At 40.5% G+C, this 26,575-nt stretch overlaps 2 protein-coding genes across 11 annotated transcripts in view; one reads left to right on the top strand and one right to left on the bottom strand.

Moving 5' to 3' along the window:
• Window positions 1–10,103, top strand: part of extl3 (exostosin-like glycosyltransferase 3) — a 75,946-nt gene extending 65,843 nt beyond the window's left edge. For 4 of the 6 annotated variants that reach the window (XM_035421469.1, XM_035421468.1, XM_035421471.1 and 1 more), the window contains 3 exons: window positions 1,597–1,741; window positions 7,082–7,210; window positions 7,761–10,103. In XM_035421469.1, the coding sequence (XP_035277360.1) occupies window positions 1,597–1,741; window positions 7,082–7,210; window positions 7,761–7,970 (484 nt within the window). In that variant the 3' untranslated portion in view covers window positions 7,971–10,103. Of the gene's footprint in view, window positions 1–827; window positions 1,041–1,596; window positions 1,809–7,081; window positions 7,211–7,760 lie in introns of those variants that run through there. The other 2 variants (XR_004765684.1, XM_035421473.1) reach the window with 2 other exon arrangements.
• A 2,712-nt stretch (window positions 10,104–12,815) lies between these two features.
• ints9 (integrator complex subunit 9) overlaps window positions 12,816–26,575 on the bottom strand; it is an 86,819-nt gene continuing 73,059 nt past the window's right edge. For all 5 annotated transcript variants that reach the window (XM_035421475.1, XM_035421477.1, XM_035421478.1 and 2 more), the window contains 3 exons: window positions 15,878–15,976; window positions 15,016–15,153; window positions 12,816–13,473 (listed from right to left, as the gene is read on the bottom strand). In XM_035421475.1, coding sequence (XP_035277366.1) covers window positions 13,297–13,473; window positions 15,016–15,153; window positions 15,878–15,976 — 414 coding nt within the window. In that variant the 3' untranslated portion in view covers window positions 12,816–13,296. The remainder of the gene's footprint in view (window positions 13,474–15,015; window positions 15,154–15,877; window positions 15,977–26,575) is intronic.

A 26,575-nucleotide genomic window follows, 5' to 3' on the forward strand; every position in this document is an offset into this window, starting at 1 on the left:
GTTCAGGCACCGTTTAGGAATCGGTACTGTTTTAAAGTATTGGTTTTGGCACCGGTATCGGAAAAATCAAAACGATACCCAACCCTAATCACTATATTCATAATAATGCAAATGCAACACCATCTGCAAACATAATACACAAGTACATAATTCAAAGTGATGAATATCCATTCATCTCATATAAATTTTTATCAAAAACTATGTAATCGATAGGTGTATGTAGTGTAGATTGCATATCAAATATTGTCACTTTACAGAGCACTGTTCTGTAAAGTGACAATATTTGATATGCAATCTACACTATTACTACTGACTATGGCCCTATTATGGACCTGCCCACTTCCTGGTCTACTATATCTCCACCCAGTCACATGTTCTGGTTAATGTACCTGACGAAGACCTTTGAGGTCAAAATGTTGTACTATTAAATAACTTTGGGAGCAGAAAAAAACTGTGTGGATATATTCTCTCTTCTTACTGAGTGTTTTTTAAAACAGTCAAGTTGGGGGGAAAAAAACATTAACATGAACATTCGAGATGTCATTTAAGATCTACAAACGATACACTTTCTTAATCATGTTGTTTAAAGAAAATAATTTTACTTCCATATGTACTTGTCACCCCTGATCCTTTTGGACAGTGTTCAACAAAGTTATATTAAAAACTGAAATGTACTTTCTTGGACTTTTTAGAGAGGGACCTAAGATCACCATTGCTTTAACGTTATCCTGCCAAAATGCTAGAACTCCCAAAACACTAGCATGGAGAAAGGTGTAAAACAAACAACAATTGGCATAAGCATTTTATGCCAATGTTCTGGCCTGCAGGTAATTTGCCAGAATCTCCAGACAGTCAACTTGCGAAGAGGCCAGTGTCTATCTTTTATATTCCCAACGGAGGAAATGACCAAGGAACCAGGGATGAAATGAAACTGCCATGTCCAAGTAACTGCATAGCAACTACCCATATGACCCAGCAATTTCCTTTTTCAACAGAAGAACTAAAATGCAAGATTTATTTTTGGTTTAATACAAGCCAAGGTGAATGTAAGACAGCTTCAATAAAGCAAGCCATGCTGCATTTTTTTTTTTCACATTCGAACATTAATTTTCATGCTGAAATGTTTTTTTTTTTTTTTTTTTAACAATTCAAATATCAAACCATCGTTAGATAGCCCTAGTGGGAATGTGTGTCTCTTGAATGGAAAAGGGTCAGAGGTGTTTTGAGAAGCAGGAATTTGAAGAATTTCATTAGAGTACAGAGTGACTCTGAGAAGAATATACGTATGTCTGGGACTGAAACAAGCGTAAACACATCTAGATGAACACAAGCCTAAACACACACACAGGCACACATGCATACCACGTGCAACCACAGCTAGAAATATGACAAGTGGGAGCTCATCTGGTTTTTACAGCCTAGTCGTCTAGGTTTTGAAAACTGCAACTGCAAAAAACAAAAACCCCACATACTGAGCTCAGCACCTGTGTCTGGGCACTGCCCATCATGGCCAATTTCCATTCTCTGCTCCAGTCTGGTCACTGCTTGTCTTGTCTGGCCTTGTTGCCTAGTTAATCCTGCTCTTCTGCTGCTCAGGGTGTGGCGTGAGTCCAGGGATCGAATCGTGGGCTTCCCAGGACGCTACCATGCTTGGGATGTGAACCACCAGTCCTGGCTGTACAACTCCAACTACTCCTGCGAGCTCTCAATGGTTCTGACAGGTGCTGCTTTCTTCCACAAGGTAACCTCTGTCTTCACACAAGGAGCCCAGCAGGTGGCAAGGGTTGAACTCGACCAGGCATGAGAGGGTCAGTCAAAAATACATTAAAATGTTATATTTTTCAAAATGGAAAATACCTTTGAAAATTTAGAGATTCAAATCTAAATGTCACAAGACAAATATAACCATACCATAAAAGAACAGCTGTCCAAAAGCAGTATTATATGTTATAATATATAATAATATAATAGGGATAATGACCTCAGGGCTGTGCATTATGCTGTTTGCATGCCGGACACATAGGTAGTAAATTTGCCTCAGGAAATTTCATTCCATGAAAGGCATTCAGCTTTCATAATGCACAGCCCTGAGGTCATTATCCTGTTTATGCAACAGCTCTCCAACCAAAAGCATAATTACAATAAAAGCATTCAAAATATTCAATTGCACTGTAAATATTGGTATAGTATATATTCCAGAAAATATCCCAACCTCTGTAACACTTAGCAACGAATGCGTCTTTCTAGTCATTCTCAACTGGGTTAGATGGCAAGCTAGCTTTATACAGATAAAGATATACTTTATTGAACCCCGTGGGGTAATTTGTCCTCTGCATTTTGACCCATCCTAGTTACGTAGGAGCAGTGGGCAGCCACAGTGCAGCGCCCGGGGACCAACTCCAGTTCTGAGGCCAGTGCCTTGGTCAAGGGCAACTGCAGGAGTGCACCTAACATGCATGTCTTTGAGCGTGGGAGGAAACCAGAGTACCTGGAGTAAACCCATGCGAACACGGGGAGAACATGCAAACTCCGCACAGAAAGGCCCCAAGCCGAGATTCGAACCCATGACCTTCTTGCTAAATGAACCATGACCTTCTTGGATTTTAGGTCAAAATGGTCTCACAGCATGCTTGTTATCACAAATAGCTAGCTAGCCAACTATTGAATTATATTCAAAACAGGCTAAACTCCTAAACATAATCGTTCTCAGACACACAGAACAAAATATGTCCTATATGGTTCAAGGTTATCTTTATTGTCCCACTAGGGAAAATTTGTCTTGACAGCCAGGGTTCACTTGCCTGGGTCCAGACCTTTGAATCCTGCCCACTGCAGATTCAGGTCTGGTATCGTGACATGAAACAGCAATTTCTCCGGTTGCCGAAGCGATTATCCAATCAGCGCCACGGGCGGGACTAACGCCATTGTCAAGCTGTGTGCCGGAACCAAGGATTAACAACAACAACAATGGCGACTGCTTTAGACAAGATGGACGCGGCTATCCAGGCTGTTCTACATCGATTAAAAGTACCAATTACTTTGAAATCTGAACAGCGCTCTGCTTTGAAGGCATTTATTCAAAGGGGAGATGTTTTTTGCGTTCACAAATCACACAAATCCTCCCAGAATAGACACTGAGTCTATATGGGATAATTACCCCGACATCTCCGAAACGTTCACTTAATGGCCTCTCTTTCGCGTTTAGGCTGCTGAATAATATTCTTGAATTTATGACCCCCTTGATTAACAAATTTATTTTACATAGACTGCATGTCTTCTCAGTATCGCCTGACATTGTAGTTTGTTTTTACTTTGCTCCTCTCCACTCGTAGCCTGATATAAGACACTCGTTACACTCCATTTCCATCTTCGGATTCAAAGGTCTGAGGTGCGAACAAGGCGAACGTTTGCAAACCGCTTAACGCTCAATGTTAGCTAATGTCAACGTGAATGCTGTCACAAAAATTTAATGTAGCTAACTATCGATATCTTAATTTAGCCAATGCCAACTTAATGTTACCAATTTAAGTTAACTAGCTAGCTAATGCAAACAATTTGGAACGTTCTTAAAAAGCCGTTCAAATTTAACCGTTCAGAGAAAACGTTGCCACGAGCATTCGCCTCTGTTTGCTGAATTTGAATGCACCTCTGGACCCAGGAAACTCCACTCGTAAAACCGGCAAAACCTCGGTTACGTAGTATGTTGGTATGGCCATAGACATATATATACATGTATGTATGTCTATGGGCATGGCTCACAGTCTCTGGCATGGCTACGCATCAGTGTCGACCTAAAATGACGTCAGATTCAGGCGGATACGTTGGTTTCTAGTGATTGGTCCAAACAAGTGCCCTAAAATGAAGGCCTGAGGGCAAAAGCTCAAACTCCCTCTGAAGTGGATGGTCCATATGAGTTCAATGAGGAGCGCCTCTTGACTTTCCATACTGGATGATTTTGTATTTTATGGGAAGGTTGGTAACCGTAAATCAAGCTATAACTAGAATAATTAGTCACTCATGGATAACAAGCTGTCTATGCTTGAGTTGGCAGTGGCAGTGTTTCGGGACACATCCCTGAACACTGTTGCAAATAAGATATTGTAACAGTAGTGGCTTGCTAGCAGTTTACTACAAAAATGATCATTCACCACATTTGATTTCTACCATCGATACATTTATAACCCTGATTGAACTTCTGCCAGCGCTACTTCTTAGCTGTGCGTATATGGAAAATAATGCAATAATGCACATCTCCCAGCCAGTCAGAATAGAATATTTAGCTTAAGCTGTTGTGTAAAGGTTTAACAAAGACCTATCTGTGATTGTGATATTGTCAAAAAAAAACATTGTATTTGAAATGCACCGGTGAAAATACATATTTAGAATGTATGCGCCTTAAAGACTGCTCAGCAGGCTGAGAATAACATCAGGCTGATGTCATGGTCTCTCAATTTTCTATTGCCTTTTCAGGAATTGTCCATAGCCATGATCCTAGAAAGCCAGAATTTTCACCAAAAATTAGCAGTCAGTTTAAACCCAAGAAATTCAGTGAAGCAAATTAACTGTGTAACTACGTAGCTGCTGTAATTGTTTGAAGTAACAATGAAAAGCAGGTGGCCCACTGCCTTCAAAGGACTAGAGTTGGGGTCCGCTGCTTTAGTAGAGTTGAAGAATACGATGGGAAGATTCTTATGGTCTCTGCTGCTTCTGTTTGTAATCCATCTCATTTGGACAATGGAAACTGTAATGTATCCAGGATATGGATGTGATACCAATACTGAGAAACAGTAGGCCCTCCATATGCAAAGATTTGTGCTTGTTAATGGCTTTTTACAAGTTTGAGCCTCACTGCTATTAGATACAGAAAGATTGTGAGAAGACAGGAAGGCTTGGATATGTGGGCTCTTGAGAGAGCCACAGAAGTATAAGCGGAACTTCTCAGATGCACATGTGGGGAATCTGCATCTCTGGAAATAGTCAAAAATAAATAGCTTTATGTTTTATCTTCAGACAGCACTCGGTGCTTTTACATGTACAGTCGATCTATATTAATAGCTTGATTTGGCCAAAGGTGAGATTTAATTGGATTATTGTCGTTGTCTCAATATACATGACTCGGAAAGAATTGATTTATTGACAGAGGTGTCTGACAAAGGCTTTTTATAAATCCTGCTTACTCCAATTTTGTCGCAACTTTTTTGAATAGTTCGCCATTCCACGTTTTTCTTGCATCCGTGTTTTTTAGGATATTTAACTCCTTTAGTTGCGATAGCATGAAGTTGGTCTCCTCGTCCGTCCAGAAATGTGTTTTTTTTCGCCATGATACAAGGGAGTGCACAACGGAGCTTTAGAATGTCGCCAGCTGTGTATGCGCGTGTATGCATTTCTCACAGAAAAGGTCATTTGTCGCCTTTTTGTAGTTCATTACAGAGGTGATAGAAGTGACAATAATTAAGTGGTACTGTATTGTTAGCCTTTATTGATCGTCGTACAAGGTTAATGTGAAGTAGCTAGCACAATCGGACAGCACTAACCCATAAAAATGTACTTTGAATGGTACTTGCTCAATCAGACGGTAAATGTGAAAAACATTCGATTATAGTCGGTGGCACCAAAATGTTCTGTCACACCCTCAATAAACGGCAAAAGTCCCAGTAGAAGATTGAATTAAATCTTTTAAAGGTATATATTTTCAGAAACGTTATCAATTCCGCTTGGCCACAGTGAGCGTATAGTTGCTATGTAAATTATGGAACATGCGCAGAATGCCTAGGCCAATTTTTGGCCTATTGAAGCATATATATGCCGTAGTAAATCGACCCCCAACCGCATTATCTAGGTATGTTAGTCCGACTCTGAAAAAATCGACTTTGTACGATTTCAGTCGGACTACAGTGTTTACATGATTTTTAAAAGTCCAGTTTTAGTCGGGCTAAAACAATAAATCAACTTTTTCAAACATCATGTAAACCCACTGACTGTTGTTTTCACGCAGCCTTGCTCACTGCTTGGCGCTGGTGTTGTGTGTTTGTTTGGTTTATTTAATTCAGTTTACATATTTATTTAACAATTGAGGCATATAATGAGTCTGCCATTTGCTACAATACGTTCCGACTACCTTTTTAAAGGTCCAGGAAACTTCAATTTGTGAATTATTTGCTGATGGTGTAGTTTTAATACTTCTTTCTCACAAATGGCTGAGAAATATTTTAAAAAATTATTCTTGCAATACGTAAATGATGCTCTTTCTACTTTTGTGCGGGTAAAGCAAGCCCCTTCTCTGGAGGAAGTGAATGAAAAGAAGAGACCTACAAAAAAGGGTTTTATTTCTGGGCACAGCATGGGCACTGCTGTATTATAATAACCCGTACAGTTGGAATTTTCACCTGGAACTTGTTGCAGAACAGTGGGTCAATAAGTAGGCTTACCGGTAGCTAGTGACAATTAAATATCTTTTAAGCTTAGACATGTGGAATCAAAGACTTTCTTTATTTGGGTTTGAGACTGCTATAGTCTAATGTAGTGTACAGTAGCTCAGTTTTACAATGTTATTACACATTAAATGATCTTCAGGTTTAACTATACAATGGTAAAGCCTAGTTTTTTTTTTTTTTCATTTTGTCTGGTAGAATAAGGTTACTGCTCTAACCGGCTCTAACCTAGCTAGCAATGAGTTTACGTATGACATGCCTAAAGGATATGAACGTTAAAGAGTGCAGGATACACACCCACCCTGTCCTAGTCCGCTGAACAGGTCACAATAATCTAATGGTGTTTATTACAATTTAATGGTTATAAACCCCATGGTTGGTGTTTAACTCACCAAATGATTGGGTTAAAAACTTAATTGATTGTCTTCTTAATATTTCTTTTATCACTTCTGGGGAATATAACAGCAATTTGAATCCAGTTGTCTGGACCTGTAAACTTTTTCTCAGTGTCTTATTTCTTGCACTTACTACTCTCCCTCTCCCTCTTCTATCTTCCCTCTCCATCTCTTCTTCCACTGTTCTTTCAACCTCCACTCCTCTCCTTCTGTCTCTCTTCCTATCTCCAACCCACTCTTCCTTTGCTTTGACAGTACTATGCCTACTTGTACTCCTATGTGATGCCCCAGGCAATCCGTGACATGGTAGATGAGTATATCAACTGCGAGGACATTGCCATGAACTTCCTGGTGTCTCACATCACGCGAAAACCGCCTATAAAGGTCAGTGCATTGCTGCCATAATGATTCTGTCAGCCATAACAACATAAACCAAGGATAAATGAACAAGGCTGCTGGCTAGCTCGCCATGCTAAAACACCAGGCTGTGCATGGGTCAGAGAGGGAGGGTAAAGCTGTCAGTAAAATTTCAAATTGGAAGAAAAAAGTTGAAGTACATTTTCTTTTTTTGTGATGGGAAAAAGAATATGGAGCTGCTGTGCCAGTGCATTACCCAGGGTCAACCAGGCCCACCATGTCAAGTCACACATGCAAGGTCTTCCTCCAACTCCATACTGTGCAAGCTGTAGTCTATGGTGTGGAAAGAAACAGACTGGTGACATCATGTTAAATATTGAGGAAATACTTTGTATTGTTGTACCATCTATTTGTAGTGTTTTTTGAGGTATCTTCTTTAACTTTAAAAGAAGGGAAAATCAGTAGTTACACTCCTACTTTCAGTTTTGATTGTTCAGTGTTCGTCTTGTGTAACCATACACTTACGTCCCCCCCCCCCCCCCCCCCCCCCCCCCCCCCCCCCCCCCCCCGCCCCCAGGTGACATCCCGCTGGACATTTCGATGCCCTGGCTGCCCTCAGGCCCTGTCCCATGATGACTCGCACTTCCACGAGCGCCACAAGTGCATCAACTTCTTTGTAAAGGTGTATGGCTACATGCCGCTGCTCTACACACAGTTCCGCGTAGACTCGGTGCTGTTCAAGACCCGGCTCCCCCACGACAAGACCAAGTGCTTCAAGTTCATATAGGGGAAGAGGTGCACAAGTGTGGACAGACTGACCCCATGAGGAGGGAAAGTGGAACAAGTGGGATGAGGGCAGAGGGATTGGCACCCCCAGGGATGGGGGGGGGGGGGGGGGGGGGGGGGGGGGGGGAGTGCTCAGTTTCCAGTTCTTGACTGTGGGGCATGGACTAATCTTGTGGTAAAACTATTGGGGATATAGCTTGCTGCCTTTTTTTTTCTTTTGCATTTTGTGCCTGCATCCCAGCAGAGACCACTATATATCTTGCTCAAACCACTCTTTGATGAAAAGAAAATTCTTGAATGTTCCTCGGACCTGTTGTTCAGAATGGACTGCAGATGGACATTACAGCTTTTACTGCAGAGGGCAGGCACACACCATTTTTGTCCACATAAATGTTTGTGGCAGAACACATTTCTCATTGCCCTCTACCATTTTGTTAATTTTACTGTTGAATTTATATATACTCTGTGTATGTGAGAATTTAAAAAAGCACTGATGTTCACCTCGCTATTTTATTCAAGGAGTTTTTAAAATGTGTTGGTGTTTAATTGTACAAAGGTCTGTGTATTATGGACCGTTGTCAAACTAATTTCTTGCGTTAAAAAAATATGCTAACTTGTGTGGGGCACACTTCTGTGTTTGGCTGGGTACAAACTGACTCAACAGGAATCCACAGATTAGGAATCCATGAGCGGTGTCAAGCACCCAAAAGTTATAAAACAAAAATTCTAAAATTCTTAATTGTTAATCACACATGAGCACAATATTAAATCAAGACACCTTTTTTGACTTGCACTGGAGAACTCATGAGTACTCAGTCTCAGTACTAACGGAATGTTGTTTCCTCCTGTCCCCAAAGGCCTTTCTGGTCAAAGGTGATTACAGACATGCTTATTTTGTTTTAGTTCAGCCCCTTACCCTCACTGTGAAATGCAGAGGTTAGCCTCCTGTCGTTTTTTTTTTATTGCTTGAATATATTGGATTTTCAGTGTACAGTACATTGGTGTTGTTTTTTAAGGCAGGCAGGCAGTCTTAATATGAAGGGTTCATCCCCCCTCAGATAGAATATCTCTGGTTTTGCCTAGCTGTAGGTTCTGTGTCGTTCTCCAGAAAAGTACGAATGCAGTATACGCACAAAATCTGACTATTGCAATGAACACAGTGGCATCTGTGTTCATTACAGTTCTTAGAACCATGCATTTTGGACAGCTTATAGCATGGTTATGTGTAAGAACTTTAGATGCCACTGTGTTCATTACAATAGATCCAGCATTGTGGTTAGTTTTTGCAGAAAATTCACAGCCGCTTCTGTATCTTGATCTACGGAAAGCTCCACATTACTGCCCCCAAGAGGAACCTCTCAAAAAAGGGAGATTCAAATGACCTTTGTTACCTTTGTTTGGGTTGCCACATGCCTATGTTTACTACATTTGTACTTGGCTAACAGTTCATTTTTCTCTTCTCGCTGCAACACCGTGATCAATGACTAGTTGGTAATTCCCTTACTGATACGTGGATGCAGCAGCAGTTGATTTTATGCAGAAGCACAAATGCACCTTTAGTGGGCAAGGCAGAGTGTGCACCTTGGCAAAAGCTTTAACAAAGCTTTTCCCACCGCAAATATAGTGAGTCCCATAATGTTTAGGACAGACATTTTTTCTTGATTTGGCTCTGTACTCCACAATTTTAGATTTGTCATCAAACAATTACATGTGCTATAAATGCATGTTCTCAGCTTTCATGTAAGGGTATTTTTGTACATTATGATTTCATCATGTAGAAATTGCAGCACATTTTATACATAGTCCTCAGGTTCAAGGAACCATAATGTTTGGGGGGGGGGGGGAGAACAGCAAAATCAAGAAAAAATGTCTTTGTCCCAAAGACAGTGGAGCTCACTGTCCCTTCGTCCTGTTGGTTATCACATGTACTTTGCTACAGTAACACTGCACACCTTCAGTCCTCTAATTGGCTTTATTCCAACCAATTTAACTTCTGAACCCCAATGCTGGTTTACTTCTGCATTAGAGCACAGATTCAAAAAGAATGCATTTGCTGTCTACAGCTGTAACTCATGACTATCACAAATGGCAGAACAAGTATATGAAACTAAAAATAAATGAAAATCAAACTAAATGGATTGCTTTTGGTCATATTTTTGCAGATACAATATGCCTTTTTAAGCCCTTGGGAGTGGGGGAGGAACTATTTTCATAATTTTGCAATTGTCCTCAAAAGTAAAGTGGGAACCCATCATAGTGTCAACCTATAGTATACAGTATTGAATACTGCAGAATGCGTCTCATTAACAAATTATACTGATATCTACAGGCCAATAATTTCTCCATTGCATGATTATTCACTTGAAGAAAAAATCAGCAATTTACAATTTCACTGGAAGTTTCATATTCATAGTGTGTCCTCTGTGCGTGCGTGCGTGCGTGCAAAATTTGTCAAATCACTGCAGGGGGTTGAAAAAAGGAGTGTTAAATCAACAGCTTTTTAGGGTTTTAGTGCCTTGGTGCAATCTGGGGAGATGACAATTGTGAAAGCACATTATCAGAAATGATATCCATGAGCAGGGGCTCCAAAGTCTGTACCAGTGGAAGCCAGCCTGCCTAATGCTCTGGGCCAACAAACTGCTTGGTCCCCAGTCACAAAGTTGTTGTGTACTTGCATCACGGTTTTCTGTTCAAAAGCAATATTAAACTAGAAGAGTGCACTTAGTAGACAGCAGATCTCCGCCAGGCATGTTAGCTTTGCTGATGCAACAATAGAGGCTACACAATCAATGCAACCAGACAAAGACAATATTACAAGTTTTTACCATGTGCCACTGAAAATCCCAAAAACGCCGATTCAGCGAACATAACAGCCACGATATGTTAGTCAGAGCTAACGTTGACGTTATAGTCTGGCACTTTTGTTTGCAATCTGGACAGGAACAATTCCGAAAGATCAGCGATGTAAAATATCAATTTTAACGTGAAAATGCCAACAAAATAATTGGCACAGTCAGTAACGTACCCCGTTTTGTTGGCATTTTAACGTTGAAATTGACATTTTATATCGCTGGTCTTTCATTCCAAACGGAAGCAGTTGTTGATCATTTGCCACCCCTATGGGCCGGTTAGGAGGAGTGAGGAGTTAGCATTCAATGTATTTAAATGGACAATGATGGAAATAAATTAAAACAAAATACTTGACCTATTTGCAAAATAATCGAGAATTCAGGTCCTTGGCCTGCTGTCAGCATGCACAAGTATTAGGCTGATCAGCCCAGTAGTATTAGCTGCGAGATTAGCTGCGGACAGATACACAAACACACGCACACGCGACCAAATGCATAATTCGCTCCAGGCTCTCGACTGGCGGAGATAAGCAGGAATAATTGAGGCCCAGAAGGCTTGCTTCTGAGCCCTGCTTATCAGTGATGCTATCCAGTGCTTCAGTGTGGAGAGAGGGTGTTTCATTGGTTTTCGTTTTTTTTTTTTTTTTTTTTTTAATTCTGGTCCTGCTTGGGATGGCCCTGCCTAATGTCCAGCTCTAGCAGACTCCTGTGCCAGATTAATAGGGAGGCCAAATGGTCCTGCTAAACCAGCACTGTACACAGAATAAAATTTTTAAAAACCCTGGACATTGTTATAGATCTGCAGAGTCAACTCCTTCCCCCCCACCCCCGTATTTCCACCACCAAAAAACCCTCCTGTCTGTCGTCTCGATTTCCTCGTTTCCCAGGGGGTCTGTACCTTTCGTTGACAGTATCAAATGTGGATGTCCAGACGGATGCCCTAGGAGTAGTGCTAATTTTTTTAGGTTGGTGGATGATGGATGGCACCAGGTCCTCTGAGGGTCCTCCGAAAAATGGTGACATAATAGGGAGGGTCGCACTCTCTCCCACCGTGTACTCCACCCCTCAACCACAGCCAGGGGGAGCTAGGAGCTCATATTACCATTGGAACATGGGTGTAATGTTCAGATCCTGAAGAGAATGAATCTAGCAGGTTATACAATTCAATGTCCTAGAATGTTATACTGTCCTAGAACTAGTAGTATGGTCCATGTGAAAAAGCTTATATCGTTCCCCTTCAGGTTCAGAAAAACAATTAGGCCATACGATCCAAAATCCTTTTGATCAAATGGGCAAGGTTTCTGAACCATGGTCCTGGAGAATCAGAAGGTTTTAGCTACTTTTTCATCTGCATCAATTATCTCATTACAACTGGGTCTTAATTGATCGCTCATTTTAACGTGAAAAGCAAAACCAGTAACTCTGGAATCAAGGCTGGCGTGACCCTTACAGCTTAAAATTGCACAAGTACATTAACTGCCTGTATGTATTTTATACTAATGAGTGGCTGAGTAATTGTGGCAATGCTAAGTAAAAGCTTGTGACAAGGTCTGCACACATTGGTACATGAAACAGGTGTTCCTGTGAGAACTGCACTTCAAATCCACCTGCAATTAAAGCATCAAAGGAACCAGATTACCCACTGCTTCAAGTTCTTTGTTCACACAGCAACTAAAAATATGGTTAGACTGCTGCAGATTTCTGTTTCTTCACATTAAGCCAAAACGAAGTCAAACTGAATGATTTAGATGATGTTTGTTCCATTTGAGTTGCAACGCAATCCCAGGCCCTGGTGTTATGATGAAACTAAGGCAACAAAATTTTGCTTTATTTAAGGAGGTTTAAACGGTCACAATCGAACATTCAGAAATTGGTGTAGATGAGCAGTTTTCAAAACTTTTGTTTCTAAAATGTATAGCTTCAATACCAAAAAAAAGACCAATAACATCAATTGAGTGGAGAAACTAAGAGGGAGGGTAAGTACAAAGGAGGCCAAGTAGCTTTTCTCTGGAACCTTTATTTTCAGATCTCAGCACTAATACCATATAAAATTTTAATAGTAATGACCCTTTTTCTGAATAAACTTTAAAAGCAAAAACACAAAAACGTAGTCACCGAATATGCATTAAACCCTCAAAAGTATGCCCACCAGCCGGGCTGGCTTTGTGATGGTCGCGTGTCACCCTTGCTGTACCTGTCTGACCAGCATTGGCATATCTGTGAAAGCCTCTGGAGTGGCTGGGAGAGATGTGAAATTGTCAGCCACAGCTCTACTTCAGAGTTTATAGCTCCCTAGTCAAAGTGATTATGGAAGTATCCAGCAGTTATTAAGGGCTGGAGTTCACAGCACTGTAATCTGGTGAAAAGAGGGGGAACTAGATGGTAAAATTTATGGTACTTAATTTAGGGGTGGAGGTTTTATGGGGCCTAAGTGTATGTCTTATGCAGTTGCCAGAGTGGTTGGGAAGGTTTTGGAGCTCACAGTTTCTGCAAGAAGTGCAGCACCAGGTCCCTCAGGACAGTGCGCAGTGACTCATTGTTGTCACAAACAATGTGTGTCCCATCCTCCTCCAGCTGGATCAGTGTGTCCTCTGCCTGCAGGTGCAAGATGTGTCCATCTGCCGTGTCCTCCACCTTCACCTCTGTGATGCCATGCTATAGGGAACGCACACGTGCGTGCGCGCGCGCACACACACACACACACACACACATATTCTCTGTCACATGAAAAACAACATATAAGCGGGCTCTGCCACAAACCAAACTCTGGAGAATATTGTTGTAAGTGATTACTGTAATGTTGTCACTGTGATACACAGGAATAAAAATCAAGTCCAAACTCCTGAGCTCGATGAAAATTTTTCAAACGAGCAAGACAAGAATCTAGCAAAACAATTATTCAGGAGTAACTCACAGAAAAATTCTTAAATCATTAACACTACTTGAAAAATTGTTTATATTTTGTGGAGGTTTCTTGTTCTGAGTGGCAAATCAAAAACAGATGGTTTTCAAAGGAGATCTCCAAAAATGCATCTCTAGTACTAGAGAATCGTAAACGGACTTCTTTCTTGTGAGAGCAGTTCCTCACAAATTGATCAATGTGTTGGCTGTCAATGAATACATAAGAAACTTTTCCTGCTTTGTGGAAACTTTTTTTTTTGGGGGGGGGGGGGGGGGGGGGGGCTTTTTCAGCTTTATTTGACAGATCAGTGGAGAGAGACAGGAAGAACTAGGAGGAGAGAGAGGGAAAGACATGCGACAAAGGTTGGCGGTCGGACTCCAATCTTTGCTTGTCCTACAGTATTATAAAACAAGCACAGAAAGTTCTGATATATGTTTTATGCAAAATTAAGCATGGGTACAAGAGGGAGACGCAGACACACAGGGTCATGTTACGCCACGCCAAGACTGCCTTCACTTGATGTGCCTAAACAAACAAAAAAAACGGCAGCACACTTGTTTGCAGTTGGGACAAAATTACCTAAGAGTGGGGACTAATTCCACGTGAACTGAAAATAGTCCTCAAGAACTTCAGAACACAAGTGTGAAACAACTAATAATGGGTCATCCCCCTGTACCTACCTGATAATATGTTAACCCCTAGCTATTATCAGGAGCAGGCTATTCATAAATCATAAATGTATAAATTGCAGCATGCCCTGTTGTCACCTGTAAAATATCAAACTAAAATAATTTCCCTGACCATGAGGGCATCTCCCGTTGTTCAGTGTGATGGGGTTGTGTCTCACCTTGTTCAGTGTGATGGGGTTGTGTCTCACCTTGTTCAGTGTGATGGGGTTGTCTCTCACCTTGTTCAGTGTGATGGGGTTGTCTCTCACCTTGTTCAGAGTGATGGGGTTGTCTCTCACCTTGTTCAGGGTGATGGGGTTGTGTCTCACCTTGTTCAGTGGGATGGGGTCGTGTCTCACCTTGTTCAGTGATATGGGGTTGTCTCACCTTGTTCAGTGTGATGGGGTTGTGTCTCAACTTGTTTAGTGTGATGGGGTTGTGTCTCACCTTGTTCAGTGTGATGGGGTCGTGTCTCACCTTGTTCAGTGTGATGGGGTCGTGTCTCACCTAGTTTAGTGCGATGGGGTTGTGTGTCACCTTGTTTTGTGTGACAGGGTTGTGTCTCAACTTGTTTAGTGTGACAGCGTCATGTATCACCTTGTTTTGTGTGACAGGATTGTGTCTCACCTTGCTCAGTGTAGCCAGGAAGAGCTCCAATGGCACAGCTCCACTCAGTAGTGGTTTTGGGGTCAGTACCTCAGGGGGCTCCTCCACCATACGTTTGCGCTTCTTACTGGGTGGGGCAGTGGCGGGCTTGGGGGCAGGCTGGATTTAGAGGCGAATGTTTCACAGCAAGTCAATCACATGGCAGGGTTTAAAAATGATTACTAATATGTAATCTTTATTCAAGTGGGGATTACATTGTTAAAATCAGCCTGGCCTATTCATATCACCCAAGTTTTTCAGCATAAGCAGTTTCCATTTGGGTTTTCATATCTCAGTGGACAGTGCTTGTGGGGATATAGGACCTGTTTTAGTGGTGAATATATATTGATGAAAAAGCTTTTCATTTACTTCAGTGGATTTATGTGCTTTACACAGGACAGTGTGCACATTGCTCCAAAGAAGTTAAAAATCAGATTGTTAAAAAAGATGTTGTCCCCCCCCAGTTCTTTTTTTTTCCAAAAGCACACAGGAAAAGTTTGCAGGGATTAAACATGGAAATGTCTCAATGAATTTGTTTCAGTTTGAAACGCTGCCACTTCATTTACATTTCTCTCTCCACAGATTTGTTTGAATACGTAGGTTACCATTCACCACTCAAGCAGCCAATCCTTTCAGCAATGTAATGGGACTCTGGTATGAATATGTCTGTCTAATTCATACAGTAAACATGAGAAATTTTCATTTAACAATATTACAGTGTTGCATATGAATATGACTACAGTTAGTTTATTCAGCCAATCCCCAGTATTAGAGCATTCCAAATGGCCACATTAAGTTCCCTGACTCTACTGCCAGCCACTGAAGCCCCGCCCTCCTCACTGACCTGCAACATGTGCTTGTTGTCCTTCGACTGCAGGACTGCGGAGACTGTTGCCACAGATATGCCAGGTTTGACCTCGGAGGGGACCAGAGATTTGGCAAGCTGTAAGGGAGGGAGGGAGCCTGCGGTTGATAACTGACAGGCAGCCAAGGATAAAATCCAGCCCATGTGGCTGTGATGTATGAGGACATACCAGCCCTCTGCCAACCTTTGTGTGCTTATGGGTTTCTAAGTGTGAAGACAGTGATGAATGCACATCAATGGAGAGGCAGGCTGAGCCAGGAATGGCAGTGTTTTATTTCTTTATTAACCCCTTCGGCACAAGCCCTCTGGTGGCCAGGATGCAGGTGTTGTGCGAAATATTGCACACCAGCATTTTCACATTTTTCGCTGACACTGAGATATAGCTTTGAGTATACCTCATATCAGGACATGTTAGCAAACCAGCACATTGCAGAACAGAGAATGTTAAGAAATTGGCCATATTTATAGATAACAAGCTATAGGGCTAGCTCGCTGTTGTTACCTGGTTTTGAATGTTATTAACACAATAGGCTGACAATAAAAAAAACTCATATTTTTAAATGCCGGTTTTCATGACAAAGGTAGCGAATTCTCCTCTGGCAACTTCCCTCAGCACAGGGTATTCAAGCGACGTAATACTCAGACCTTTAGACATTATCTTGCTTATACAATGACTTCCCAAGAAAAAGCATAATTGTAATCAAAACAAGCATTTAAAAAAAATATTTCCTTTATTCTGTTAGATGAAAAAATATACTTTTATTTTAATGCATTTCTTCTTTTTTACATAATGAATTATTATAAAAGAAGCAAAGAATCAACACACAGTATATGCATTGCCTCTATGAGAAAATAAAGATTGAGGATGCACATATCCGATGAGTAATTGATTACTCATTCGAATCCCTTAATCCTACCATGGATTTTACGCATAGATATGTCCCTTTCAAGATTAAGTGATCTGTTATTGTCTTGGACAATCCATTTGTGAAACATACACTTATTTGCCACACCTTAACCCCTTCGCGCAATACCCCGAGTGGTCGGAACGCTAGCGTGCCTAGATTGCTCAATTCAGACATTCTGTGCTCCCGTAATCAAATTATGAGTTGAAAACACAAACTCTGTGTTCCAGCTTTATTAGTAGAGGATTCAGGACAACTACGCCAAAGACGGAGTTTCTAAGTGCCACCATTGTCAAGCTGATCGTCCATTTACCAAGCACCCTCTCCCTGCAGTCTCATCTGTAACTACACCCCCCACGCATGACACACTGGATAATAGTATCGATCTGGGCATACATACATTTTTACCACAAATGTTTCCCGTTTCTGTCGTAGCAACAAGATAAAGCCAACAATAGCCGAAGATATGCCAGTACAGCTGTGAAAAACATTGAACACTGAAATAAACAAGAAGAATTTTTCAAAAATTATACCATGCCTACTGTCAATATCTGTGACTAAATATGGAATAAATATACAACCTTATCATTGGTTTTACACGTACAGATTGCATTCCCTTTCAAACCAGAGTGGTCATGTATTGTCTTGGATAATCCGTTAAATAATATAGGCCCATTTTTGAGGCCTGGGTACCTTCCAAAATAGCTGTGCGTAATGTGACACGTTTACGGTGATGTCGCCCTTTGTAGTACAATCTGGCTTGAACAACAATTAATCGATCCAATAGGAGACAAAATAATCTTTCTAACAATGTATGTCTAATTTTACTTTTGGAATACCGTTTTATAGCTCAGTGTAACCGAAAGTTTTGTCTCATTATCGCTGCATTGCGAATTCCGCCTGTGGTAGCAATAAAAGACACAGCACCTGGCACACACACTGCACACTTTCGACATTTCTTAGAAAATATTATTATTCTTGAGAACTTCTGAGCATGGTTAGGGGCGACATAGCTCAGGAGGTAAGACCGATTGTCTGGCAGTCGGAGGGTTGCCGGTTCAAACCCCGCCCTGGGCATGTTGAAGTGTCTTTGAGCAAGACACCTAACCCCTAAGTGCTCTGGCGAATGAGAAGCATCAATTGTAAAGCGCTTTGGATAAAAGCGCTATATAAATGCAGTCCATTTACCATTTACCACATGTTTGTATGTTTGCTGATAGACCTAGCTGATATACTCTTTCCTGGACTAAGCCAGAACAGGGGAACGACAGCATTGATTCTGTCTCTGTCTCTATCTACTGAACACAGAAAAGATTTCATCATCCAAATGTAAGTGTTACTGCTGAAAATATTTTGGTTATATATGTTATTTTTGAAATTGAGAGTCTTTAAATAGGTTAGTGGTATTTTATAATGAGGATATTCACACTGTAAAGTATGCCTTCATTGGTAGCTGTAGTGTTTGTGTTTAATGCACCAGATGTGACCTGAACTGGAACACTGGCAAAACGGAGTGGACGGTTGAATATTGAATTAATGTCGTCCCATCCCCATACAAGAAAACATTACATACTGTAGAGTAAAAACATACGAGAGTTAATGATTACACATTTAGGTACTGTACCACATTATGTGATAATGTTTTTGTGTTATTTTTAAAAATCTGATATCAATGTTTCATCTTAAACCTTCATAAGGAGCATTTTTATGCTTTATAATGGATTTTATTCATTTTTGGAGAGATTTTGGACATGTTTCAGGACCCCTAGATACTTTAGGCCAGAGTACTGATGGAAAGCTTGTAATTCCCACTTGAAAATGAGGCAACAGTGAGTTTCTTGAGTCAAAACAGTTGATTTGAAGTGAAATACGTAATTATGTTGTGATTTACAGAAATGCATATTTTATATACAGTACCAGTCAAAAGTTTGGACATACCTGCTTAAACCAGTTTTTTCATGATTAAAAATTCTTTAAACTGTATAAACTTGTCTATAAACACTTAATATTACATTATATGATATATGTACTTATATAAGCAGATAATCTTAAGTGGGTTGCATTCAAAAGTTTGATTTTTAAATGAAAATGGAAATCTTGTAAGCTCATTGAGGGGGGGGGGGAATTGTTTTGTTATTTAACCTCTTAGTGCAAAGCCCCTAGTGGTCGGCACGCCAAAATTACTGAACTCAGACATTCAGTGCTACTGCAACCAAAGTATGAGTTAAAAACAGAAACGCTTTGTTTTAGTTTCATTAGTAGACGATACATGACAACTATGCCGAATACGGAGTTTCGCAGCGCCACCACTGGTCGTTCATTTAACACGCACCCCCTCCCTGCAGTCTCATCTGCAACTACACTCCCCACCCATGACATAATGGATAATATTGTATATCTGGGTATTCATAAAAATATTCTTTCACCACTCAAAAATAATATTCCGTCATAGCAACAAGACAGTAGCCCTAAGATATGCCAATACAGCAGTGAAAACGCTGCTAACTGAATAACGAAATAAACGAGAAAAAGTTTTCAAAAATGATACCATGTAATTCTACAGTCAATATTTGGGACTAAATATTGAATAAATACACACAAATACAATACCACACGTGTCGTTTACGGTATTGTCGCCCTTTTTAGTCCTCAATAATAGTAGTATTTTCCAAGGAATTATGAAATATTGTTGACCACGTTTCGTTAGGTGTAGCGTATTTTTCTGCTAACATAGAGTGAATGTGTAAGTGAATGCGATGCTAAGAATATTTTCTGTTACGCTGCCCTATAAAACGCTATTACAAAAGCAGAATTAGACATGTTATACATCGTTAGAAAGCTTATACTCTCACCTACTGAATAAATGAATTGTCAGTTAAGCTAGACTGTACTAAAAAGGACGAGTATAAATCAAGAGCATTAAGGGATCAAAGGAATGTCAAGTTGGAAGGGACCCATATGGTCAGTCTTGGTATGGACTCCCTGACCCTAACCTGTGATTAGCCAATAATTGAACTTTTGAATATGGAGATTGAAAAGATCTCAGGCAGTAACAACAGTTCTTTGTCTCTGAAAACTATAATTAGCCATTATATTTTTGAAGACTGTACTTGTACAGGTACCTTTTCCCAACCGGTCATTTTATTAAAACATAAAAAGGAGCTCCTGACACTGTTGTTTGTTTTCTTTATCTTCAACATCAACATGACCCTGCCCAGCATAAGCAGTATAGATAATGGATAGATGGATGGACCTTGGTCAGGGACTATTCTGGGAGAAAGCTATTCATTCATTTCTTTAGAGTCTGTGTCCATTTTTGAAACATTTGTTAAATTTGGTTGTATATTTCATAAAGGTTGATCCAACATGTTTCTGTGCCTATCAAATAATTTGGCATTTTAATTCATAATTGATATCTTTGATAATAATTAACCAATTAAATCAACTAAATTTATTTTACATGTGGGATAAGTGAGCGGTTTTAACAGTTGATATTCAGAGTGCCGGATGTCAAACGAGGGTGTTAACCACTGGATTGAGAAATTAGAATATTATCACATAATTTTCACTTCCCCGTCACTACTCTTTCAAAGAGAGCAGCTGGGCTCTTTCCCTGTGCTGTATCTACACTCTCACAGAGGCCTGCTGGGCTCCTTCGCTATGCAGCATGTCCTCTTTCTTAGAGGCCAGCTGGGCTCTTTCCCTAATGCTGCATGTTACATTGACAAATATTACATTGTTTTTATCCCTTTTGATTACATAAAGTCAACAAAGTTCTTCTTAGCCTTTGAGCTTCTCAGCTTGGGAGGATTATTTGTATAGACCACTGTGGCACATCAAGGTACTTAATTCACACCTGCTTTTGGGGGAAAACAAAGGAAAATATGTCTATTCAACCCAATGGGAGTGTGCAGACACAACAAAAAATCCTCTAATAAAACTAAACATTTTTACAAAGGTTTTGTAATGCAGAATATGTAGTGTTTTGATTATGGCCTTAGAGAGGGAAACCGTGAATAAGAATGTGAGTTGGCTTCCCTGTCACAAGCACCAAAGCAAATGTGATTCGGGCAATTTAAAATCCACTGATACCCTCATCTAGGCAGACAATCTATGGGTCTCACCTCCTCAGAAGAGACAAACCAGAAGACATAGGACACCATATCGGGGGTCAGAGACCCTGCATAGCTACGTGCCTAACATTTCCCTTTCCCGTGTCCTTTTTAAGTTTGAATGTAATCTTTCGGTAGGCCAGTCCTCATCATAAATTAGTCTGACCCCCCTTCCCTTCTCTCCTACACATTAACTCGGCATCACCTAATCAGGGCAAACATCCTCAAGCCATGCTGAGTAAGGTATTTAAGCCACAGGAAAAAGTTGTGTTGTGTTGCTGTTGGTTTCGGAGCCTTGAAGAAGAAGAGTTTTTCTCTTTTCATTTTGGTGGTGGTTCCTTGGTTGTGTGTTTTTAGCTGATTTCCTTTCATCCTGTGGCACTTGAACTGGAACTGGGTGATACTTTGGCAAAGTCTGGCTTATCCATCTCTCTCTCTGTTCTGGTATTTCTAGATTAATTGTTTAATGTTTTGTATGTCTTCTGTTTTGTAATTTATAAGTAGTGAGCCTGCATTCAATAAAGAATGTATGATTTCAATTCATCTAATTGACTGATTCATATTGAATCAAATTATTTAATATTAAAACCTGGTATAGAGCTTGTTTTGACTTGTTGGTTGATTCCACCAGTCTTCTGTAAACTGACCTATCAATGAATTCAGAGATTTAATTGATAATAATCATTTTCAATAATAATTATTACAATAAATCATATAAAATATATTTTACGTGTAGGTTAAGTGAGGGGTTCTAGCACGCAATATCGCTTGAGTTCAGTATTCAGTGCTGAACATTTTAACAAGGGCATTGACTGCTGGAACTGCTGGATTCAGAAAATAAACATATTCTCAATTAATCCTTGCTTGTCCCACAGTAATACATAAAATGAACTAAAATGTCTACTGATTGTTACACCATTACTCAGCATCAAACAAGCAAGATACAAAGTAAAATTTGATTTGATTGGTCAGGTAGCCTGCTGCTCCTCTGCCTCATTTAGCTAGAGAAATAAATAAAATTTTGCCTCACACATTTCAGTGTGGTACTGAGAGCCCAAAGTAAATATTTCATTAAACTCACTAAATTGATTTGCAACATATTGCAATTTTGAGAAGTGTGAAACAGATCAAAATTACTGTGCTGTGAAAAAGTATTTGCCCCTTCCTGATTTTCTCTCATCATTAGTCAAAATTTACAAAAGGAACCTGAGTAAACAGAAAACATTTTTTAGAAATTTCTATTTCATTTATTTAATGAAAAAAGTTATCAAACACCAGCAGCGACTCGTTGGGTCCTTTGAATAGATGAAGTTGCCACATACACACTGCAATTCAAAAAATGAATTGATTGAAGAATGCATTTCTCCGACTCTCCTGCCACAGTTACCGTTCAGACCAAGCTCACTTAGCTGGCCAACTCACCACCTACAGTAATACACACACTGGCGGTAGCCTTGTAGCCAGGTGCGATTGTTCATGGCTATTGCTGCCAACACAAGGATAAATCTGAAACGGAGTATACTATGAATCAGGGACAGCATATTTAGCATATTCAAATTTAGCGTACAGTTTTCACTAAATACAGTCAGATTTATACAAGTATTTAGACAGTGACACAATTTTCATCATTTTGGCCCTGTACGCCACCACAATGGATTTGAAATGAAACAATCAAGATGTGATTTAAGTGTAGACTTTCAGCTTTAATTTAAGGGTTTTGTCAAAAATATTGTATGAACAATGTAGGAATTACAACCATTTTTATACATAGCCGCCCCCCCCACCCCCCCGAATTTTAGGGGCTCAAAAGTAATTGGACAAACTAACAATCATAAATTAAATTGTCATTTTTAATACTTGGTTGCAAATCCTTTGCAGTCAATGACTGCCTGAAGTCTTGAACCCATAGACATCACCAGACGCTGGGTTTCTTCCCTGGTGATGCTCTGCCAGGCCTCTACTGCCGCTGTCTTCAGTTCCTGCTTGTTCTTGGGGCGTTTTGCCTTCAACAAGTGAAATGCATGTTCAACTGGATTCAGGTCAGGTGATTGACTTGGCCCTTGCAGAACATTCCACTTCTTCTTCTGAGCAAATAATATAGCCCTATACACTTCAGAATTCATCCTGCTGCTTTTATCAGCAGTCATATCATCAATAAATACAAGGGAACCAGTTCCAGTGGCAACAATACATGCCCACGCCATAACACTACCTCCACCATGCTTCACAGATGAGGTGACATGCTTTGGATGAGCAGTTCCTTCCCTTCTCCATACTCTTCTCTTCCCATCATTCTGGCACAATCTGTCCATATGATGCTGTTCCAGAACTGTACAGGCTTTTTTAGACGTTTTTTGGCAAACTCTAATCTGGTCTTCCTGTTTTTGAGGCTTACCAATGGTTTACATCTTGTGGTAAACCCTCTGTATTTACTCTGGTGAAGTCTTCTCTTGATTGTTGACTTGGACACAGATACACCTACCTCCTGGAGGGTGTTCTTGATCTGGCCAGGGGTTTTTCATCACCAGGGAAAGTATTCTTCTGTCATCCACCACAGTTGTTTTCCATGGTCTTCCAGGCCTTTTGGTGTTCCTGAACTCACCAGTGCATTCTTTTAAGAATGTACCAAATAGTTGATTTGGCCACACCTAATTTTTTTATTCCACACCTAGTTTTTGCTATCTCTCTGATGGGTTTTTTTTTTCAGCATAATGATGGTTTGCTTCACCGACAGTGACAGCTCTTTGGACTTATTGAGAGTTAGCAGCAACAGATTCCAAATGCAAATGCCACACATGAAATCAATTCTAGACCTTTTATCTGCTTACTTGTAAATGAAATAATGAGGGAATAACACGCACCTGGCCATGGAACAGCTGAGGAGCCAATTGTCCAATTACCTTTGGGGGGGGGGGGGGGGGGGGGCACATACAGGGCTATCGTTTAGGGGTGAAAGGTGATGACAATTCTAGGGGCCCACAGAAACCTGAGTAGCCTATTATGTAGGCCCCCCTTTCTATGACTAAATTATTATGCATAGGCCTAACTAATACTCATACTAATGTATCAGAGTTAAAACAAAGCCCCAAAATCATGCAATATTGATGAAAGAAGTTTCTATTTTCCGAGCAATAACCCCCTCCTTTAAAAAAATGGTTTGGTCCATTCCTCTTTTGAGAATTTGCATGTAATGTAACGTTATTGCTCCCGAACTGCAGCAGCAGCCAGCAGGATATTAATAGAGAAGCGCAATGCCGAAACAGAAACATAAATTGGGACACCAAAAAAGAGTGGAGAAGAAGGAAAGAGCTACTAACGTTACTACGTTAACCGAATGACACTAATGATTACCGTTACGTGCGGTCAGCAGTGTAAAATAATCGCCTGACAAGGCTGACATTATTAAATTATCCACTAAATATCATCCACAGAAAAGATCAGTAAGGTTATAATTCGCCAAACGATACACTGTCAAAAAAATCCAGTAGCAACAGGACACATTTTTCCATTCTTACATGAGTGTTTACTAAAACTAAACTGCTACGTTAGCCTGTTGACATGAGTCTTGTCAACGTTAAGCAGGGGCTAATCTTACAGTTTGACCTCCTCATACAATAGTAAAGTGAAGCTGTTTGCCTAGAGCAGGGGTGTCAAACTCAGTTTGGCTCTGGGGCCGGATCCAGACTTTCTGTTCTCGGGTGGGCCGGATCAGTAAAAGAATGTCAACTCCAAATATTTAGCTTTGTTTTTCAGTACTATGCTTTATCATTCAGCCTACATTTGTAGCCTACCCTACATATTATAATCACGGATGACAAGGGATCTTTTCTAAGCACAACACATTTATTCACAAACAATGGAAAAAAAAAAATGATTTCATGTTAGGCGGTGAATTGGTTAACAACTGGTTTATTTTAACAGTTAAGTGAATGCAGTTTTACACCTGAACCAACTCACCACACTAAACAAACTCAAGTGGGAGCTATGAAAAAAATATTTTCGCCTTAATTGTCATACTGCTTTGAAATAAATAAAAAAAGAAATACAAAATAAAAGTTATAGCAGTGCATGGGCAATAAGATTAGACTACATCAGATCAAACTACTAGGCTGGGCCTACTGAAGCTGAGAATATACTGCACAATATTAATTGTCTTTAATATGAAACCAGATTAATCTTATTTTTAATGATCTGTATTCATGAGTGCAAACAAATTTCGTGTCATCACACTTTTTTTCTCTCTCACTGCACTCCTGCAGTCTACTTGCTGCTGCTGGCTCCTGAAACTTGGGATCTTTTTGCCTTCACAAGTGTATCGATATTAGGTGTCAAATCCTGAGTAGCAGCACATTTAACAATGTCATTCAAGTGTTTATTTGTTAACCTTGAGCGCTGCTTTGTTTTATTATTGTTCATTACGGAGAACACCTGTTCACAAAGATAAGTAGTCCCAAACATGGATAGAACCTTTGCAGCCATGGCTGTTAATTTGGGGTAACCTGGCACGAGATATTGATCCAATCCCACGGACCCAAATTTATCCTTCATAGCGGAATCGCACTGCAAGTCAATAAGCTCGAGTTGAATGTCAGCTGGCATATCAGAAGGCTTCACTGTAAATGGCGAGCGAAAAAAGCCAAATTTGTTCTCAAGTTCACTGAATACCTGAAACCTCTGCTCAAACTCTCGCAGCAAATCTGTTATGTTGTCTTTATATTTTTCCAAATCATTATCGGGACGGTCCGGTGCCTCCGGACGCACAGCTGTGAGACAAGAGAAATGCGCGATGTCACCGTTGGATAGCTGCGTCTCCCACAGTGACAGTTTCATCTTGAACGCACTTATGCTGTCGTAATATTGAGTGACAACTCTGTTACGGCCCTGCAATGTAGTGTTAAGTGTATTCAAGTGTTGTGTAATATCAACCATAAACGCAAGATCCTGCACCCATTCCTTGCATTTAAGTTCCTTTACTGGGCGTCCCTTCTTCTCCATGAACTGTCTAATTTCCCCTCGTAGCTCAAAGAAGCGCTTGAGTACTGCACCTCTGCTTAACCACCGCACGTCAGTGTGGTATGGTAGGCCAGCATGAATGACATTATCACTGAGAAATGTGTCAAACTGACGGTGATTTAGACCGCGCGCTCTGATGAAATTGACAGTTTTCACAACCACACTCATAACATGGTCCATTTGCAGTGTTTTGCAACATAACGCCTCCTGATGCAAAATACAGTGAAATGCCCAAAACTCTTGTCCTCCATTTGCGGTCTGTACTTTGTCACGGAATTTTGTGGCAACGCCTGCCTTTCTCCCGACCATTGATGGCGCACCGTCGGTAGCCAGGCTCACGGCACGGGACCAGTCCGCTCCCACCTTGTCCAGCGCTCCAACGAGAGCGCTGAAAATGTCATCTGCTGTTGTGGTGTCATTCATGGGCACCAATTCAAGCAGCTCCTCGGTGATGGTCAAAGTTTCATCAACACCTCTAACGAATATGGCCAGTTGAGCAATATCTGTGACATCGGTGCTCTCATCTATTGCAATTGAAAATGCGATAAATGACTTGATTTTCTCTTTCATTTGGCCTGTCAAGTCACTTGAGAGTTCTGTCACCCGATCTGCGACAGTGTTCCTCGTTAGACTAATATTGGCAAAGG

Source organism: Anguilla anguilla, chromosome 6 (genome assembly GCF_013347855.1).
Source record: "Anguilla anguilla isolate fAngAng1 chromosome 6, fAngAng1.pri, whole genome shotgun sequence".
In the NCBI taxonomy this organism is placed as follows: Eukaryota; Metazoa; Chordata; class Actinopteri; order Anguilliformes; family Anguillidae; genus Anguilla; species Anguilla anguilla.